The following is a 22,380-nucleotide window of genomic DNA, read 5'->3' as shown; positions in this document are numbered from 1 at the left end:
ACGGCCATGAAATTTTTGTGGTCAGCGACATTTCAGCATACTTGACCACAGTTGATGCTTGCAACAAATGCATCACAGTATGGGACTGGTGTTGTTCTATCTTTTAATATGATGTCTGACAGATCCGAATGCTTGACACTGCAGTTGACACTTGCAACGGATACATCATAGAATGGCAGTGATGTGATTCTGTCTCTTAAAATGATGTCTGACAGATCCGAAAGACAGATTGCTTAGCAAATAAATAGAAAACAAACTTGGCAAGGATCAAATGGAATCAAAAATTAAATTGACTGAACTTTATAAAACAGTAAAGAAATCACTCACTCGTGATGGTCAGGAGCCATTTTAGAATACCAAATAATAACACAGAGTAAAAATAGAAATGAAGCTACAAAGACCCTCATCAATTCAAGGACATTGATTATGAGAACTTATTTGGGGGCAGGCAGGTATCTACATCTACACAGATACTCTGCAAGCCACCGTACGGTGCATGGCAGAGGGTACCACTACTAGTCATTTCCTTTCCTGTTCCACTCGCAAAAAGAGCAAGGGAAAAATGACTGTGTGCTTCTTATGCGCAACGTATGTTGGCAGCAGTAGAATCATTTGGCAGTCAGCTTCAAATGCTAGCTCTCTAAATTTTCTCAATAGTGTTCCTCGAAAAGGAGAGTCAGGGATTCCCATTTGAGTTCCTCAAGCACTTTCGTAACACTTGCATGTTGTTCAAACCTACCGGTAACAAATCTAGCAGCCTACCTCCGAATTTCTTCAATATAGTCCTTCAACCCAACCTGGCACAGATCCCAAACACTCACACAATACTCAAGAATAGGTTGCATCAGTGTCTAATATGCAGTCTCCTTTACAGGTGAACCACTCTTTCCTAAAAATCTCCTAATAAAACCGAGGTCAACCATTCTCATTCCCTACGATAGTTCTCACAAGCTTGCTCCATTTCACATTGCTTTGCAACGTTATGCTCAGATATTTAAATGACATGACTGCATCAAACAGGACACTAATAACATTGTATCTGAACATTAAAGGTTTGTTTTTCTTACTCATCTGCATTAACTTACATTTCTCCACATTTAGAGCTAGCAACCATCCATCACACCAATTAGAAATTTTGCCCAGGTTGTCTTGTATATTCCTACAGCCACTCAACTTCAATACCTTACTATACACCACAGCATCATCAGTAAACAACTGCACATTGCTGCCCACCAAATCATTTATGTATATAGAGAACAGCAGCCATCCTATGACGCTTCCCTGGGTCACTCCTGACAATACTCTTGTTTCTGATAAACACTCACCGTCCACTGTTCAAACTGCCATCAATGCAAACAACAGGTGACTGAGACGTGTAACCAATGGCACCCCATACCATCATGCCAGGTGATATAACAGTATGGTGATGACGAATACATGCTTCCAATGTGTGTTCACCACGATGTCACCAAACATGGATGTGACCATCATGATGCTGTAAACAGAACCTGGATTCATCCGAAAAAATGACGTTTTGCCATTCGTGCACCCAGGTTCGTCGTCGAGTACACCATCGCACGCGCTCCTGCCTGTGATGCAGCGTCAAGGGTAATCGCAGCCATGGTCTCCGAGCTGATAGTCCATGCTGCTGCAAGTGTCATCAAACTGTTCGTGCAGATGGTTGTTGTCTTGCAAACGTCCCCATCTGTTGACTCAGGGATCGAGACATAGCTGCACGATCCGTTACAGCCATGCGGATAAGATGCCTGTCATCTTGACTGCCAGTAATAGGGGGCCGTTGGGATGCAGCATGGCGTTCCGTATTACCCTCCTGAACCCACCGATTCCATATTCTGCTAACGGTCATTGGATCTCGACCAATGCGAGCAGCAATGTCACGATACGATAAACCACAATCGCAATAGCCTACAATTCGACCTTTATCAAAGTCGGAAACGTTATGGTACGCATTTCTCCTCCTTACACGAGGCATCACAACAACGTTTCACCAAGCAACGCCAGTCAACTGCTGTTTGTGTATGAGAAATCGGTTGGAAATTTCCCTCATGTCAGCACGTTGTAGGTGTCGCCACCAGTGCCAACCTTGTGTGAATGCTCTGAAAAGCTAATAATTTGCATATCACAACATCATCTTCCTGTCAGTTAAATTTCGCGTCTGTAGCACGTCATCTTCATGATGTAGCAATTTTAATGGCCATTAGTGTATAAATTCTGTACTAATTATAAACATTTGGACAAAGTAGTAATAGTAGTCTTAAAGGATCTATTTGGCTCTTTTCAAAAAAGTTAACAAAGTCAGCCATTAATTAATTCCAATGTAATTACAGTTTCACCATCTGTTAATTTCATCATTTAAACAAATAATTCGGCTTAACCCTCGTGGTAGAAGGCCATGTTAAAAAGAACCAATTTTTCGATGTATTGAGTTAATGTAATGAGTTATGTTTTAATTGTAATTTCTGTAAATTAAACATTGAACAATGTATACTTTCAGTACCTATTATTGTGAGGACATATAAAGGCCCAATTTTTGGTCCCGAGATAGTCAGTCCATACCCAATTTTCAGACAAGGAATTGGAGCTGGTTAGAGCAACAACAATGCATCATCTTAACTGTGAAATAAGTGTAACACAATTAGGCCATGTGTTAAAACAATGACAGTGTCTCTTCAATACATACCATATTATTCTGCAAGTACTTTGAACTGCGAGTTAGGTTTTTACTGCTTGTAGATGCTCAACAGTAAACTACTGTGGCAGTACGCCAATGTTCACGTGCAACGTATTAATGAGGCTTATCAAAATTGGCCAATAAGTAACTGCCAATATAACTGTGTAATATTGGGAGGTTGTGAACAGTGAAAGTAAAGAACTGTGAAATGCAACTGCGCAACTGCCTGCTACATCATTTAAAGTAATCAGTGTTTAACTCCCCCCCCCCCCCCCCCAATTTTCAGCCAGTATAACAACGCAATATGTCGACACCAAGGACTATCAACGACATAATAGAGCAGGCGAACGTCACAAAGTTGCCTCAAACTAGTATGGCATCATCTGGGTATTTACACGCTACTGACTGTAGACTTTCTTTAAATGTCACTAGAACTGTCATAGTGGGATCAGGTGGCCAGTAAAAACGTCCAACAATTAACTTGGTTTCACTTACATCTGTTATACATGACCAGATAACTTCACTGTCATACGCAACTTCGACCTCAAAAGAGACAATATTTTTGTCAACTGCAATAAACACTCACCCTCCTATGGCTTCTAATCTATCTTTCTGATATACGTTCCATGGCACGCTAAACATCTCACGGCTTTCTACCTTGGGTTTCAGCCAGCTCTTGATCCCAAGAATAATTTGTGTGCAAGAACTTTCCTGAAGTGCAGTAAAATTGGGGATATTATGAATATGTCCAACAATTTACTGATAAAATTTTGAAAGTCGAAGTGGATTTAATTTGAATAGCATATGACTTCAAAAATGGCTCTGAGCACTATGGGACTTAACATCTATGGTCATCATTCCCCTAGAACTTAGAACTACTTAAACCTAACTAACCTAAGGACATCACACAACACCCAGCCATCACGAGGCAGAGAAAATCCCTGACCCCGCCGGGAATCGAACCCGGGAACCCGGGCGTGGGAAGCGAGAATGCTACCGCACGACCACGAGATGCGGGCAGCATATGACTTCCCTTACAGTGAATTGACTAGCAAAATGGCTCTGAGCACTATGGGACTCAACTGCTGAGGTCATTAGTCCCCTAGAACTTAGAACTAGTTAAACCTAACTAACCTAAGGACATCACAAACATCCATGCCCGAGGCAGGATTCGAACCTGCGACCGTAGCGGTCTAGCGGTTCCAGACTGCAGCGCCTTTAACCGCACGGCCACTTCGGCCGGCTAATTGACTAGCAAGTGTTCATTAGAGCACCTCAAACAATCGCCTGGTATGAGAACCCTCATGTGCACTCTTCTACTCATGTAGCTGCCTCCTTTGTGTAGTGCACTTCCGACCTGCAAAGGTGAGTCCTACAAATCTCCATGCGATAACAGAGGTCTAGAATCTGCAGCCAAGACTGTCACAGAGTCAATGAAACCTTTGGTTGAGCCTCTCCACTTGGATCCAAACCAAAGGACCCCGATCAACTCTGATAACAATGCAGCAAACTGTGAGTTCTGCTTGCATCCCACATGTGAGTCTACCAGTCTTCATCACCTCTGCCAGCCACCTGGATGAATTGAGGATAGTCTCAGAACCCATGCAAGAGGCATCGTTGGTGCCGAGGTGAGCCACAACTTCCAGATGACTGCACCCTGCCCAATTGATAGCTGCAGGTAAGGTCGTCTTCACATCTCGGATGAGGCCCCCCAGCAGACATACCGAGTGCACACTGGCTTCCTTTCCAGCCCTGAACATTATCTGTCTAAGGGCCTCCATAATGTGTCTAACATTGGAGCTCCCAGTAACTAGTAATCGCCTACCCTTGTGTACCTGCTCAGGCCCTGCTGAAGGAGTGGCCACCTGTCCACTCATAGGGTGAATGAGCAAGGCCAGGCGGCCAGTCCCCACATTAGCCCTCCACCTCAAGCAATGCGAACGCGTTACCACCCACCACTCACCCTGCTGGGAGGGTGCATCCACTGTGTCGGGCACACTAAGAGGTGCCTTGGAAGCAGAGCCCATTGGCTAAAAAAAAAAACGACACCTGAGGTATTGCATGCGATGAGCCAGATTCTCCGCCACCGCTACACCCCAAGGCAGAAGCCTGAAGGTGACTGACCATAGATACCTGAAAGTGCTTTCTGCTACTCACGATCTGTGTCCAGCTCCTCCTGCATCTGCACACGGAATGCACACATCTTAACCATCCTAGCAAGACTAACTGAAAAAGTAAGCTATAAAAGCAGATAGAATCCTAGCTTTGCAACTTGCTACCCTCCTGATGTGTCACCAACGGATACTTAAAGAGATAATGAGCTATGTAACAGGCTATTCAGTGAGCAAATACAGCACTACAGAGTGAATGAATTCGAAAGCTTCTACATTCTTCTCGTGTGAAACACATAACATCCACATTTCACTTCCATACTAGGCTGCACTGCAGAAAATACTTTCAGTAATGACTTCCTAACACTTCCATTTATATTAGATATTAACATAAGTCCTCGTTTTCAGAAATGCTTTTCTTGTTACTGCTATACTCCATACGGCGAGAGAAGAGGTCTGACAGTTAACGCGGCCTTCACGCACGTGCTGTGCGCATCCGTGACGGCCAATCAGACTGTGAGCGTTTGTTGACATTACCATGACAACGCCCCAGTGTTGCCATAGTGGTGGGCGACTGCTGCTTTCAGTCAATTGTGCCACATGCTACGTTCAGGTTTGTGTATATATGTGTGCATTCCGCTACTTCTGTGAGTGTTTTGCTGTTTGTATAAGTGGAAACATGTGTATAAGTGGAAAATGGCTGCCTATAGTGCAGAGAAGAGGGCTTTTGGGAAAGAAGCTATGCTGAAATCTCAAGCACATGAATTTATATACAGATTGTGGGTTTACTTTGAAAGGGAAAGGGACATTGGCAGGCCTTTGATATCAGTGAGAAAAGTTGTTGACAGAATGACAGAAGCATTGAACATCTCTACAGCAACAATGAAGAGAGTCACAAATGATAAAGAGGCTGTCAATTTAGCTGCGAGCCCTGTTAACGTGACGCCTGGAAAGTCAAGGAAGAGATCGTGTCGTGTGACTGAAACAGACAACTTTGATGTAAGTGCTATCAGGCAACACATATGTGCCTACTACAGCAAGAAGGAGTATCAGACACTTGAAAAGTTGATGGCATCACTGTCAGACAATGGTTTGTACACAGGCAGAGCAACAAGTCTCCCATTGTTTTGAAAAAAAAAAAAAAAAAACTGGCTTCCACTGGAAAAAGTTCTCAGGACCAAAGGTATTAATGGAACACGGGGACATTGTAGCATGGAGATGTAATTTCCTATGCGAGTTGCTACATGGGTCAACGTGCATCACGCATGTTCCGTTGCAGACGGACAGACGACACGCGCCATGAAACTACGAATGTGCCAACTGGTAAGGGAGGGTGATTAATTACAGTTCATGCTTGCTCTATGAACAGTTCTGTGCCCTGTGCTATGATGATGTTTCAGTAAAAAACTGTTGACTAAAACGAGGAGATGAATAAAGATACATTCAAAGACTGGTTCGTTACTCATTTGCCATGAAACGTCAGTTCTGGTGTGTTCTTGTAATGGACAACACACTTACCATTCTGTACAATTAAACAGGGCACCAACGGCTGCTGCAAGGAGAGGTGAAATAGTGAGCTGGTTGAAAGATAATAAAATACGCTTTGAACAGAATATGCAGAAAGCGGAACTTCTGGAATTAGTGAAACGATACAAGCCAATGAAGACACATTATGTGATTGATACATTAGCAGAGAACCAAAGCCACAAAGTTGTTCATCTTCCACCATACCACTGCCATTACAACACAGTTGAAATCATCTGGGCTCAAATAAAAGCAGACGTTGAGGAACGAAACAAAACCTTTACGTAGCAAGACACAGAGAGGCTAGTAAATGAGGCTGTCACATGAATAACGCCAGAAAATTGGAAGAATGTCATGAACCAAGTGTGGACAGGGATTACAAGGTCAAACATAGAAGATGGTGTAAGAGAAGAATCCATTCATAATATTGTAATTTCTTTATCAGACGATGAGGGCACTAGTAGTGAAGATACCCAAGACTATGTGGTCATGACGAGAGATGACCAATCAGGTGACAATGATCTTGGGGGTTTCCATTCTCCCACACAAAAAATAAAGGTAACGTCCTTATTTGATATTTTACTTGTAACATTTGTACAATTTGCTTTACATTGTTAATGTTGAAGCATCATTATGGTAATTTTTTTAATGGTGTTACCGATGTTTGACAGAAATAATTTTTATTTTATTGTTACATGATCCAGAGTTCAGCAATAGGCCATTTATATGTCAAAAGATATTTGACTGGTATGAAATAAAGAGAAATCTGAACTGTGTAACAATAAAATAAAATTGTTGCAGTCAAATGGCTGCAACATGATTAAAGAAAATATTTATGTGTGTGTTTGTGTAAGGTGACAAACACAGGTAGTGCATGTGAAAAAATATTCCATCAAGGAACACACCGGTCAGCAGAATGCTGCCCCTACAGGAATGCTGAAGGAGCCGAGTGTTGCCGCAGGCCGAAGGGTGGAACAGGGAGGTCTGTCACCCCGCTCTCCCCCACCACTTGCACCCTGCCCATCCGTGTCGAATACTGGCAACTGTGCTGCCAGCTGTCAGAGCTCTTCTCTCGACGAACAAAGTTTCCCAGTCTGTGTTTTGTATCCTCTCTGCTTAGGCCATCAGCTGTTATTTTCCTGCACAAGTAGCACAGTTCATCTACTACTTCTAGTGTCTCATTCCCTAATCTAATTTCCTCAGCACTGCCTGATTTATCTGACTACATTCCATTACCCTTATGTTACTTGTGTTGATGTTCATCTTATAACCTATTTTCAAGACACTGCCCATTCAGTTCAACTGCTCTTCCAAGTCCTTTGCCATCTCTGACAGAATTACAATGTCATTGGCAAACTTCAAAGCTTTTATTTGTGCTCCCTGAACTTTAATCCCTTCTACAAATTTTTCTTTGGTTTTCTTTGCTGCCTGCTCAATGTACAGATTGCATAACATTGGAGGTAGGCTACAACACTATCCCTCCCCCTTCTCAACTGCTGCTTCCTGTTCATGTTCTTCGGCTCCTGTAACTGCTGTCTGGTTTCTATACAATTTGTAAATAATCTTTCGCTTCCTGCATTCTATCACTGTTCCATTCAAAATTTCAAAGTGTGTTGTCCCATGAACTCTGCCAAATCTTTCTCTAAATTTACATATGCTATACACCTAAGTTTGCCTCTGTCAACCTATCTTATACACTAAGACTTAGGGTGAAGAATTGCCTCCCATGCTCCTGCATTTTTCCAGGATCCAAAGTAACCTTTCTCAAAGTTGAATTCTAGCAGTTTTTCCATTCTTCTGTAAATAATTCGTGCCACTATTTTGCAGTTACAACTTATTAAATTGATGGTTCGGCATTATTAACACCTGTCAGCACCGGCCTTATTTCAAATTGGAATTATTACATTCTTTCTAAAGTCTGAGGATATTTCTCCTGTGCCATATATATTGCACACCAGGTGGAAAAATTTTACCATGGCAGGCTCTCTCAAGGACTTCAACAATTCACAGGGAATGTTGTGTACTGCAGGAGGCTTTTTACCAACAAGGTCTTTAAATGCTCTGTCAAATTCTTCTCGCAGTATCTTTATTTAATGTTGTTACTGTGATTTGTATATTTTTTTTCATTTAATCAGCTTCAAATATTAATCTAAAGTGTGTTAAGGTTACATTCTATCTTATACTAGCTAGGAATCTAGAATATATTGCTGCTCACATTGACTATTTTGTACACTGAAGAGCCAAAGAAACTCTTACAACTGCCTAATATCATGTAGGATCCTTGTGATCACGCGGAAGTGCCGCAACACAATGTGGCATGGACTCTACTAATGTCTGAAGTAGTGTTGGACAGAATTGACACCATGAGTCCTGCAGGACTGTCCATAATTCTCTAAGAGTAAGAGGGGGCAGAGATCTCTTCTGAACAGCACGCTGCAAGGCATCCCACATATACTCAATAACATTCATGGTCTGGGGAGTTTGGTTGCCAGCAGAAGTGTTTAAATTCAGAAGAGTGTTCCTGGAGCCACTTTGTAGCAATTCTGGACATATGGGGTGTCGCACTGTCATGCTGCAATTGCCGAAGTCCATCGGTATGTATAATGGACGTGAATGGATGCAGGTGATCAGACGGGGTGCTTACATATGTGTCACCTATCAGAGTTGTATCTAGATGTATCTGGGGTCCCTTTATCACTCCAACTGCACACGTCCCACACCATTACAGGGACTCCACCAGCTTGAACAGTCTCCTGCTGACATGCAGGGTCCATGGATTCATGAGGCTGTCTTTATACTCATAAATGTCCATCTGCTCGATACAATTTGAAACAGGACTCATCCAATGACACAACATGTTTCCAGTCATCAACAGTTCAATGTTGGTGTTGATGGGCCCAGGCGAGGCATAAAGCTTTGTGTCGTTCAGTCATAAAGGGTACACGAGTTGGCCTTCGGCTCCAAATGCCTACATCGATGATGTTTCGATAAACGGTTCGTAAGCTGACACTTGTTGATGGCCCAGCACTGAAATCTGCAGCAATTTGCAGAAGGGTTGCACTTCTATCACACTGAACGATTCTCTTCAGTTGTCGGTGTTCCCTACAAGATCTTTTTCCAGCTGTAGCGATGTTGGAGATTTGATGTTTTACTGGATTCCATATATTCATGGTACACTTGTGAAATAATCATACGGGAAGATCCCCACTTCATCGCTGCCTCAGAGGAGCTATGTTCCACCGCTCATGCACTGACTATAACACCACTTTCAAATTAAATTAAATCTTGATAACTTGCCATTGTAGCAGCAGCAGCAATTGACCTAATAACTGTGCCAGACACTCGTTGTCTTATACACAGGGTGTCCCAAAATAATGTATACACTCTTGGAAACAGAATATCTCTTTAATTAAAGGAGACAGAAATACAATTTTTATAGGTAATAATTTAGAAGGTGGTGAAAAACATAACAATCCTTTCTTTTGTTTCAGGATTGTCAGCAAACATGGCGTCCTCATTTGAACAACGGAAAAGAGTGCTGAAGTATTACTGGAAAACAGGGTATATGAGTGTGGTATGCCAACGTTGGACAGTTGAATTTGGAACACCACCACCGACAAGAGTAACAATTACAAGAATCAGAGATAAGTTTGAAGCTGAAGAAGGGACATAGTGGATGAAAGAGAAGTTCACCAGACAATGAGAGTGTTGGTGCAGTAATCCAGGCATACACATGATCCCTGAAGAAATCTGTGAGGCAATTCTCTCATGAGACTGGGATCTGCAGAATCAGTGTTGATAGAACTTTGCGGTCTCAGAATTTTAAGCCTTACATTCCAAGACTTCTCCATGCTCTTAACAAGGATGATCCTAGGTGAAGCAAATTTTGTGAGTGGTTCATTAACAGGTATGAAGAACAGCAACGTTTCCAGTATTGAATTCTTTGATCAGATGAAGTGATGTTTAAACTTGATGGAACAATTAACCGCCATAATAGCATGTACTGGGCCAGGGAGAATTCATATGTAACTGACGAAAGGCATGTTAAACTACCAGGAGTAACTGTCTGGTGTGGTCTGTCTTCTAGAGGGTTAATTGGAAATGTTGGAAATGATAACTCCTGGTCTTAGCACTGTATTTCGAAATGAAGATTATTACTTTCAACAGGATGGGGCACCACATCGCTTTCACCTGGATATGAGGGCATTTCTCAATCATACATTCTCTGCCAGATGGATAGGACAAAGAGAGAGTGTGGAGTATCCCGCTCAATCTCCACATGTAACTACTCTAGAATACTTTCTGTGGGTTACTCTCAAGAACACAGTTTACACTGCAAGACCACACAGACTGGATGATCTTAAAGAGCAAATTGAGCAAGCCTGGGATGCTATTTTGTTGGAAACAATAACGTTGGCATGTCGTTCAGTTGTAATTCATCATTGATGGTGTATTACGATGGACAGACACCAACTGGTGAACATTCACCACTTTAAGTCGGACCATGAGGCACCTAACACCACTAAAATTGTATTTCTAACCCCTTTCATTAAAGAGGTGTTCAGTTTCAAAGAGTGTACACATTACTCTGGAACACCCTGTAGATGTTGCCGACCGCAGCGCCTCATTCTGCCCGCTTACGTATGTCTGTATTTGAATACGCGTGGCTATACCAGTTTCTTTGGTGCTTCAGTGTAGTTTTTCAGATGCTGCATAAGATGCCGTAAACATGTTTCAGATGAAGATCAAGACAAAATTTATAATAAATTCATTTCTTTTTCACCTAAAAATGAACAACATGCACACCTTCAAAATCTTATTGAAGTGAAAGTCTTTGCTTGTAGGCAGCCTAGAATAACAGAGAAGGATAAGAATGAAGGGAAAACAAGCAAACCAAAGGAACTAACACACACACACACACATAAACAAAGATGATGTGACTTACCAAATGAAAGTGCTGGCAGGTCGACAGACACACAAACAAACACAAACATACACACAAAATTCAAGCTTTCGCAACAAACTGTTGCCTCATCAGGAAAGAGGGAAGGAGAGGGAAAGACGAAAGGATGTGGGTTTTAAGGGAGAGGGTAAGGAGTCATTCCAATCCCGGGAGCGGAAAGACTTACCTTAGGGGGAAAAAAAAAGGACGGGTATACACTCGCACACACACACACACACATATCCATCCACACATATACAGACACAAGCAGACATCTGCTTGTGTCTGTATATGTGTGGATGGATATGTGTGTGTGTGCGAGTGTATACCCGTCCTTTTTTTCCCCCCCCTAAGGTAAGTCTTTCCGCTCCCGGGATTGGAATGACTCCTTACCCTCTCCCTTAAAACCCACATCCTTTCGTCTTTCCCTCTCCTTCCCTCTCTCCTGATGAGGCAACAGTTTGTTGCGAAAGCTTGAATTTTGTGTGTATGTTTGTGTTTGTTTGTGTGTCTGTCGACCTGCCAGCACTTTCATTTGGTAAGTCACATCATCTTTGTTTTTAGATATATTTTTCCTACGTGGAATGTTTCCCTCTATTATATATATATATATATAGGCAAAACACTTCAAGTGGAAGAAAACAGATATGTAACAATGCATTACTGTTTGTTTATGTTGTGAGTGGTGATAGAATGTATTATACACTATTTTGTTGTTATTGCATTAATAAATCACACTAAAATTCTATTTGTTGCAATTCATTTGAGGTAGAAACCATCATATCAACACCTTTGAGCAGAAACCCCTTACGTCCAGTAGTTATAGTTATTAGTATAGCAGTTCCTGTAACAGGAATGTGCAACCTTTTGGAACTACAATAACACACCATGTAGTAGAAAATGTGGGATTTTTCTGATCAACTTTCAATTATTGGTCCTTCTGATAATCATGTTTTTTGCTTCCCCTCAAAAATTTTTGGCACTCAAAATAAGGGGGTTCTGATTTTATCGATTCAGTTGTAATATGCAATTCACAGCCAATAAATTATGGTCAGAGTCCACATATGCCCCTGGAAATGCCTTACAGTTTAAAATTTAGTTTCAAAATCTCTGTCTTAGTATTATATAATCAATCTTATACCTTTCAGTGTTCCTATGACTCTTCCACTCATACAACCATCTTTCATGATTCTTAAACCATTTGGCAGCAATGAATAAATTATACTATGTGTAAAATTCTACAAGGCAGCTTCCTCTGTCATCCCTTTCTGCCAGCCCACGTTATCCTAATACTTTTCCTTCTCTTCCTTTTCCTACTACTGAATTCCAATCAACCTTAACAATTAAATTTTTCTCTTGTTCAATTATCCGAAGATTTTTTTACTCTCATCATACATTCTTTTAATCAATTCATCTGTAGAGTTAGTTGGCACATAATCTTGTACTACTGTGGCAGGTGTTGGCTTCATGTCTATCTTGGTTACAATAATTTGTTCTCTGTATTGTCCATAGTAGTTTACCTGCAATCCTATTTTCTTATTTGTTATTAGGTCTATTTCTGCATGAGCCCTATCTGATTTTGAGTTGATAACTCTGTACTAACCTGATCAAAAGTGCTGTTGTTCTTGCCATTGCATTTCACTAATTCCCAATATATCTAGCTTCAACCTATCCATTTCACTTTTTACATTCTCTAATCTACACACCTGATTAAGGGATCTAACATTCCTCTCTCCAACAAATTGAATGCCAGGTTTTTTCTTGATGAGACAGACAAAGTATAAACAACTACAAAGCGGTTTAAAGTGTACAGGATATTCATTAAACCTAGCATTGGGGGGAAAAAAAACAGATTTCACTCAAACAAAGGATGAACCTGGCTTTTGAAGTGGATATAGCATAATTAACCAATTGCAAGTCAGGAACAAAATAATACAATGGAGCAATTATGATATGAATCACCACTTTGCTTGGAACTAAACAGACTTCGAGAAATCTTTTTAAGACAAGTTTCAAGGAAATCAATACTAAAAGCCCTTGGGCAATGAGAACACATTAGGAGAGAATTTTTGCAAATAATTTCTGTTACCTTCACGAAAGAACACCATAAATATATGTTTTTTGTTCAGTCACCTAGAAACTATTAACAACTCAACCAATATCATTAAAAAAGTTTCTAGAAAAAGTGCATCAGAAAAAAATAGTTAAAAGTATTTTAACTGCATTATGGACTACAGTTCCCCAACATTCTGCACATTTTAAGCACGATTCCACTTTCACAAATAGTGTTAAACATAGCTTCTGCTTTTCTGCAGAAAGCTTTAAAAGGAACAAAGAATTAATAGAAGGGACAGAAATAAGGGTAGACCAACATTAGAACATGTAAAACAGATCAGACAGGATGTTTGATTTATTAGTTACAAAGAGATGAAAAGTTTTTTAGCATGTGACATGAAAAGATGATGGAAAAAAATGGAGCTTTAGAAACAGATTAAAAATGATTTCAGTAAAGATTCTCTATAGGAATGTGGCCTTCTAAAATAATAAGTTGAGGAATTCACTGAAAATAAATGAACTCTCAAATGTAAGCAGCCTTAAACTAAACTTACTTTCTTGAGTGCAAAAAATAAAATATTGTACGCAGAGAAACTTATTCGGTACCTAACTAAGAGCACCATTTCTGAAGCACCACAGAAGACTACTGCAGCAACAAGGCTGCCCACCTTAAACACAACTGCTTTACTCACGTGGCTCACACATATGAACGAGAGGCACTTGTAGGGTTTCTATAATGAGAGCTCCTACTTAAGAAGCTTTGTCCAACTGCTATACGGTGTGTAGAGCTTAACCCATGAAACAGACTGTATTTGCAAAAGTACCTATTACAATTAATAAAGAATGTAGTAGGATACAAATAATCCATATTCCAGTCTTACAGAAACTAGTGGCAATATTCAGTTGACAAACAGCTTAATATATTACACATGGCAAAGTAACATACATAGTAAAGTGTTTACAATTATAAGATGTGAGATACTGGGATTTAATACCATCCTTCATTTAGATAGCCAATGATAGAGTTTACATGTACCTATATTTGAAACCTCTTACTTCAAAATTGTTAATTGTATTTTATTTCAGGTGTTAATTATTTTCTTTTACTTGCAATATTAATATGTAACAGCTATTTTTACTCTATGGCTGTCACCTAAAAAAAGTGCATATTTGTATATGCAGTTATGATTGCAACCTGATACATGAAAACCTTAATTCAAATTTATATAATTTAATAACAGGTACAGTTAATAAGGTAATCAGGTTTATATATTATTACTGTAATTAACTAAACTGCCTTTGCCTTAATTTGTTATTAATGTAACTAGTGATAAAGGGATAGCCTTATGCCATTTTTATATCATTATTAAACATTAAGAATTAATTTAATTTAATGGAAGACAAAAAAGGATTCTTCAGTGTATAAAAAAAGTGAAAACTGAGAGATATCCAGTACTTTATCTCTGCAGCTGATAACTTCATAAAAGGGGTTACGGTAGATGATTGAAGATTAGGATAAGTAAGTACAGCTTCCACTGCATTTAAACAGACATACTTCACTTCAATACAAGAAAATCATACTCTGGATTCAAATATAAAAGCTACATTACACATAACTGCTACCATCCAAATTTTGCTAAAACTTTTGCAGTTGTGCAATGGTGCACTTCACAGTATCCTCTTCGATATGCTCAAATATTAATGTGTCATAGTTCTTGGTGGCAACTTCTTGTCATCCTATGTATCTAATAGAGCTAATATATCAACAAAAATAATAAATTTTTGAAAATATAATGCAACTGGATGGATTAAAGTATCTACTCACCAAGCAGCGGCAGGAGAAAATGTATATAATGGTTAAGTATATGTGCAAGCTTTCAGAGCCAGCGGCTTTTTTTTTTTCTAGCTGAAGGGTTGAAGGGGAAGGAAGTAGGCTCAAGAAAAAGGATAAGTAATGTTTAGAAAAACAGGGAGCATTAGGAGAAGTTGTCCAGAACCTTGGGTCAGGGACACTTAATGGATGGGATGAGAAAAGAAGACTGATTCTTGGGGACTGCACCAACATTTGAGGTTCTCAACCCTGGGTTCTGGGCAACTTTTCTTAACTCTCCCCACTTCCTGAACCTCACCAGTACATTTCCTTCATCCCAGTTCCTCCCTATCCCCCTTCAACCCTTCTGCCAGAAGAAAGAGTCATTGGATCCAAAAGCTTGCACATTCACTTAATCTTTACATTTGTTTTGTCCTACAACTGTTTGGTGAGTAGATGTGTTACCTATCCAGATACACAGATGTGCTTGCTTGTGTGTGTGTGTGTGTGTGTCTCTCTCTCTCTCTCTCTCTCTCTCTCTCTCTCTCTCTCACACACACACACACACACACACACACACACACACACACACTGACAAAGGCTGTGGCCAAAAGCTATATGTGAGCATCTTTTAATTGTGCCTGACTGCAACTTGGCGTGTCTTCTTTATGGCAAGTAGCAATCAGTCTTTTCTTACATTGTTGACATTCCTACCTGGAGTTCCCATTGTTTGATTTTTGCAGAACAGCTTTCTTCCATCCCACAACCCTGTGAAGTATTCCTCTGGTACCCTTATCTATAGTATTACTGTTTTCAGTTTCCATTCTATTCTTCTTTCCTTTGTTTATTCACCATTTTACAATGCGCATCTACTTCCGAGCCACACTGTATTCAAGATCGTCCACGTGCAACACAGAATTTGTGACTGCACAGATTGTTGATGCAGCATCAAATGCCCCAGATTCTCTCCTCCAATAGTTATAATTACATTTATTCCTATTGATTCCACTTCATCTCTCATCCTGACATACTTCTGCATTTTGTTTTCCACACATCAGTGTTCTTTTTCACCCACATTTCTGTACACTTTTAACATATTTGTGCATGTTTTATGTGGTTTCACATGTTTTTGCTTATTTTTATGTATTTGTGCATATTTTTACATATCTGTGCATATTATTGGGTGTCTGTGCATGTTTCTGCATGTCTCTGTGTATTTTTACACATCTTTATGCTTCTTTCCTCTTATCCAGCTCCTCACACAACCATGAACCCCTATTTTGCCCATTTCTGTGTCATTCCCATTTCCTTTATGCCATTCCTGCCACAATGGACCCTTGCTCCATGTTTCTGCACCAGTTCAGAAACATATCCCTTTCCCTGGCTAAAACCCAGTGCCACATCCTGTTTCTCAAACCATGGAATCCCCCCCCCCCCCCCCCCCAAATGGACTAACAGCAAAGATTCCTTTCTCTGGATCCCATCCCTACTTTCACAATGACCTACACCTTTTCAGATTCTGCCAATCCCTGGCTCTCACAAACCTGGTACGGAAAAAACACATTTCCATGGCACAGGTGTCCCAGAACCACCTCTGCTCCCTCCACAAGATACTACTACTCTGCAATCCCTACTCCAGACATCACATATCTGAAACTGAATCCTTTGCTCCCCAACACCTGGAGGAGCATTCTAGACACCACCTCCATAAGTTATCCAACCTGCTGACATCCTACTGCTGCCTCAGGGCACCTCTGTCTAACCCCTATCATACCCACAGTGTTCTTCTTTGACCAGCCTTCATATCAGCTAAACACTGTGTGTGTGTGTGTGTGTGTGTGTGTGTGTGTGTTTGTTTTACTGACGAGGGCTGTGGCCAAAAGCTGTATGTAAGCATCTTTTAACTGTGCCTGTCTACAACTTGACGTGTCTTCTTTATGGTAAGTAGCAATCTGTCTTTTCCTGCACTGCAGGTCCATTATATGTACCCAAGAGGACACAGATATGTGTATACAATGAAACAGTTACTTCAGAATAGGGAATAATCAGATTTGGTATGGCACAGGGATCAATATTGGGTCCAGACTCATTATTGTAACTAATGTCCGCTCCCAGTAGCTGAGTGGTCAGCACGACAGAATGTCAGTCCTTAAGGCCCGTGTTCGATTCCCGGCTGGGTCGGAGATTTTCTCCGCTCAGGGACTGGGTGTTGTGTTGTCCTAATCATCATCATTTCATACCTATCGACGCGCAAGTTGCCGAAGTGGCGTCAAATCGAAAGACTTGCATCCGGCGAACAGTCTACCCGACGGGAGGCCCTAGTCACATGACACGACATTATAACTAACGAGTTATTTGCTGCCGATGAAGCAGGAACAGTTCTATGCCACAAACCACTTTACAGTGTGAGGTGGAGGGTAATTCTAGTGCAACTATCTAATATCCTTTCCATTGGTAAATGATACATGGGAAGAATTACTATTGATAAACTTCTGCATTAGCTCTAATTTCTCAAATTCTGTCACTGTGGTCATTTTGTGAGATATATGTGGAGGAAGTAAGAAGTTGCCGATCTCTTCATGGCACATACTCTCTCAATTTCAATAGTAAATCTCATGATAATGCACAATGTCTCTCCTGTAGCATCACCTGCTGGAGCTTGTTGAGCAATTCCATAACCCTCTCACACCAGGTAAAAGACACATCACAAAGCCTGCTACTCTTGATTAGTCCATGTCTATTTAATCTATTAACCCTACTTGGTAACTGTCCCAGACTGATAAACAATACTCAAGAATCAGTTGAACAGGTATTTTGTAAGCAACCACTTTCATGAGTAAATACCATGCCTTTAAGATTCTCCTCTTCCTACTATTTGTTTTATGTGATCGTACTACTTTTTGTCTCTCCGAATGGTTATTCCTACTGTTTCTAGCAATCTGTCACCAATAATGTGTAATTGTACAGTAGTTGGTAACTTCTCCTATGTATCTGAAATATGTTGCATTTATTTATGTTCAGCGACAACAGCCATTCCTCCACCATTCATTAATCCTCTGTAGGTCTTCCTACAGTTCACAACAATCTCCTCACACTGTTACCTACTTACAGACAACTGCATCATCTACAAACAGCCTCAGGGAGCTTCTGACAGTATTCACTAGATCTTCTATATATAATGAAACAGAAAAGGTCATTTTACAGTTCCTCGGGGTGCTCCTAAAATTATCTTCATACTTGTCAATTTTGTTCTGTTACGACTGACAGCAATGACAGTGTGGAACTGAATCAAATGTCTTCCTGAAGTCAAGGCACACGGCATGAGGCCGAGTACTGATGTCTATGGCATTCTGGATCTCGTGGAGGGACAGAGTGAGCCGAGTTTCATAAGAACATTACATTGTTTGTGGAGTCCATATTGACATTTTTGGTCTCCAAGAATGTCTTAATATGTGAGCAGAAAACAAGTGCCATAATTGTACAACAGAGTGACATCAGCGATATAGGCTTATAGTTAGGTGCATCTGTCCCACGACTCTTCTTGAAAATTGAAATGACCTGCATTTTTTTACAGTCACTAGGAATTCTTTGTTGTTCCAGTGACCTACAATAAGCTGCTACTAGAGGGGGAGTATGTTCTTTCAGATAATATCTGGAGAATCTTACAGGTATCTCATTTAGTCCTAATGTTTTTCCTCTACTAAGAGATTGCAGTCACTTTTCTATTTAGCAATCACTTATCTCAATACCTGCTAGGGGTTGGGAGCGGGGGTTGTATAGAGATGGACAAGGATACTGTATAGGTTCGATGGTCAGCCGAATACCACTATCGGCAGGGGTGGGAAGGATAATGGGCAGGAAATTCCTTATTCCAGGGCATGTCAAGAGGTAGTTGAAACCCTAGTGGAGAATGTGATTTAGTTGCTCCAGTCATGGGCGGTGATGAGTCACGGAGGGAATGGTCCTCTGTGGCTGGACAGTGGGATTTTGGGAGGTGGTGGGTGACTGAAGACAGAAAGCACAGGAGATCTGATTTGTAGAAGGTTGGTACAGTAATTATGGTCTGTGAAGGCCTCAATGAGACCCTCTGTATACTTTGAGAGTGACCGCTTGTCACTACAGATGCGACGGTAATGGGTGGCTAGACTGTATGGAAGGGACTTTTGGAGTTGAATGGGTGGCAGCTGTCGAAGTGGAGGTATTGCTGGTGGATGGTAGGTTTGGTATGAACAGAGGTACTGGTGAGGTGAAGGTCAACATTGAGGAAGGTGGCAAGTTGGGTTGAGTAGGAATTCAATTTACAGCTCCTTCCACTATACAGATAACTTCTGAATGTTTAATAATATTAACAATGTGTGTGTGTGTGTGTAGTTGGTGGGGGGGGATCCAGGAGCATTATGGCATGAGACAGAGAATTTACTATCTCAAAGAAATAAGGTTGCATAATTAATCTTTTGTTTATTTGCAGGTACATTTCTGCAGGCCTGGTAGACATTTGAATCCCTACAGCAATGCAGCAAGCTGCTGAAGCAGCCAAAAGGAAATGGTGCAGCCAGTCTCCATTTCATCAAACTAAATGACCACTCTTTGTGATTGATCAACATTTTTCAATGGAAACTGTATTACTATTGTAAAAAATGACTCATTCCACATTATAGACAGAGATTGCCGTTATGACCCATGGAATAGGTAGATAAATATACTAAAGACAAGTAGTATTCCTTCAGGTGTAACACTTTCAGACCCTCTGGCTACAACTGCGTACATTATCTTTTACTGTGTCTTAGCTGAAACATAAGTATTTTTTCCCAATGGAAACCTGAGGTACACATTTCAGAATGTTCAACCTTTTTATCATATGTAAGTACTGCCAACTGTTGGGCATCACTTTGAAAATATCAGCAAGTCAACATAGCAGCGTGCATTGCTGCTCGTGAGCACCAGCTTGGTTCGCTGTATTCCACAGTATAATTGAATACTGTTATTGTTACTTTGCTTGGTAATTATTAGATGATCATTTTACTATTGATTACAACAGAGAATATTCCATAATTAGTTATTTTAGTCCATATATGTAGATGTATGTAAAATGAAGCCAAGTGTACAAAGTATGTCATGAAAACTGATACACATTTTTGTACAATTGTTGCATGTAAAATCATTAAAAAATCATTTAAGAGCATTACCAAAAACAAATATTTTCTTCCCTCCAGAAAAAAAATTCAGGTCTGAATGGATTAAGCCTCAAGCAAAATTTTCACTGATAGTTAATGAGCCACAACTTACCACAACACCATAAACAGAGTACAATTTCTTCTGGTGAGGGGTGTAGAACATCTCATTTGGTCGAGAAACAATTCCAGGTTTGCTTGTCCTGTCGACTTGGGGTGTTTTGGTGCTCCGATCAGGTTCATCCAGCTAAGAAAAGTTTATAAAACCAATTTAATACAACATTACAGCATGTTCTAAGACAAAGATTTCAGTATGGAGCTAATTCCTGTATTTACTTACCTTAGCTAAGTCTGGAGATGAATGGGATCGTTTCATTGGGCTAGAAGTTGAAGGACCATCATGTCTGAGGTGGGTGTAATAAACACCTAGTGGAAAAATGGAAATTGACAACATTTATATTTTTCACAGAACTGTTACATTAATCAACATAGTTACTTTAATTAATCAACATATTTACTAAGATTCCAAAGTCCCTTGCAGGTCTAGAGAATATTTCACATGAAATTATAATAAAAAAGCAAACAACAACAATTTATGAGGTTTTCCCTCTGAATGTTTACTTTTGTTCTACAAATACAGCAAAATATATCTTTGTTTCTGCAACACTGTGGGTAGCTTACTACTTCGTCTAGGTAAGGCAAATACGAGGTGGGACCCAAAAACAACCGGAATTTCTTTCTAGAAAGCATATACTTTATTGTTTTCAAATACAACCTTAATATTCTACGAAGTACTCTCCATTAGCATTAATACACTTGTCCAACCGTTCATTCCAGTGTTCGAAGAACCTTTTAAATTCGTCCTCTTTGATACCTGCTAGCACTTTCATGACATTGCGTTTTACACCTTCCACATCCACAAAATGCTTCCCTCTCAAGTCTCTTTTCATCCTTGGGAATAGGAAGAGGTCCGAGGGTGCAAAATCTGGTGAATAGGGTGCATGGGTCAAGGTAGTCGTCTTCGTTGAGGCCAAAAACTGGCGAATGCTGAGAGCTGTGTGTGCGGGAATGTTGTCATGATGCAGGAACCACATGCCAGAATCCCACAAAGCCGGATGTCTTCGCGACAAACTTCTGCAAAGCCATTTCATAACCTCCAAATAGAATTGTTGGTTTACTGTCTGGTTTTCAGGGGCAAATTCAGAGTGTACGATCCCTTTTATGTAAAAAAACAGATCAACATCGTTTTCACATTCGATTTCACTTGTTGAGCTTTTTTTGGTAGAGGTTAGCCAGGTGACTTCCATTGTGATGACTGTTGTTTACTTTCTGGATCGTACCCATAGCACCATGCCTCATCACCTGTAATGAATTGTTTGAAAAAATGTGGATCATCTTTGAACGCATCCTTCATTTCGAGACAGGCTTGAATGCAACGATCCCTATGATCTCCAGTAACAAGCTTCAGCACGAATTTTGCTGCCACTCCTCGCATCCCCAAGTCGATGGTCAAGATGCGCTGAATTGAGCTCCAGGGCAACCCAGACAAGTTCTTGAGTTGGTCGATTGTCCTGCGTCGATCTTCACTGATGAGATCTCGGATTTTGCTGATGTTGTCTTCGCTTCGATCAGTTGAAGGTCGACTGGAACGGGGCTGATCTTCAACCACCATTTCTCCCTTTTTAAACCGAGAAAACCATTCATACCCTTGCATTTTACTACGAGCGTGGTATCTGTAGGCTGTCTGAATCATCGCAACAGTTTCTGCTGAGTTCACGCCAAGCAAGAAACAAAACTCGCCTGCCGCACGTTGTTTGTAAGAACTAGCCATTTCCTCGTGTCACGTCTGCACTGGACGCACACTCAAAGAACTGTCAAAGAAACCACACTTCTCACTGTTGGGTGATGTCGCGTGGCAGAATGACTCAGCAGAGCTCCTACTACAACCCTCTGGCGGCGCAACCTGCTACTACAAGTACACGATGTGCAGCATTAAGATTCCTGTTACTTTTGGGTCCCCCCTCATATATGAGCCTCGGTGGCTGTGTAACAATGGCATGTGTCAGCATCATACG

At 40.6% G+C, this 22,380-nt stretch overlaps 1 protein-coding gene across 3 annotated transcripts in view; it reads right to left on the bottom strand.

Moving 5' to 3' along the window:
* LOC126252129 (ubiquitin carboxyl-terminal hydrolase 8-like) overlaps nucleotides 1-22,380 on the bottom strand; it is a 247,740-nt gene that overhangs the window by 69,460 nt on the left and 155,900 nt on the right. For all 3 annotated transcript variants that reach the window (XM_049952998.1, XM_049953005.1, XM_049953013.1), the window contains 2 exons: nucleotides 20,646-20,731; nucleotides 20,421-20,552 (listed from right to left, as the gene is read on the bottom strand). In XM_049952998.1, coding sequence (XP_049808955.1) covers nucleotides 20,421-20,552; nucleotides 20,646-20,731 — 218 coding nt within the window. The remainder of the gene's footprint in view (nucleotides 1-20,420; nucleotides 20,553-20,645; nucleotides 20,732-22,380) is intronic.

This window comes from Schistocerca nitens, chromosome 1 (genome assembly GCF_023898315.1).
Source record: "Schistocerca nitens isolate TAMUIC-IGC-003100 chromosome 1, iqSchNite1.1, whole genome shotgun sequence".
NCBI classification, from domain to species: Eukaryota; Metazoa; Arthropoda; class Insecta; order Orthoptera; family Acrididae; genus Schistocerca; species Schistocerca nitens.
Note: the sequence above shows the minus strand (reverse complement) of the source record. Positions and strands in the feature narration are given on the sequence as shown.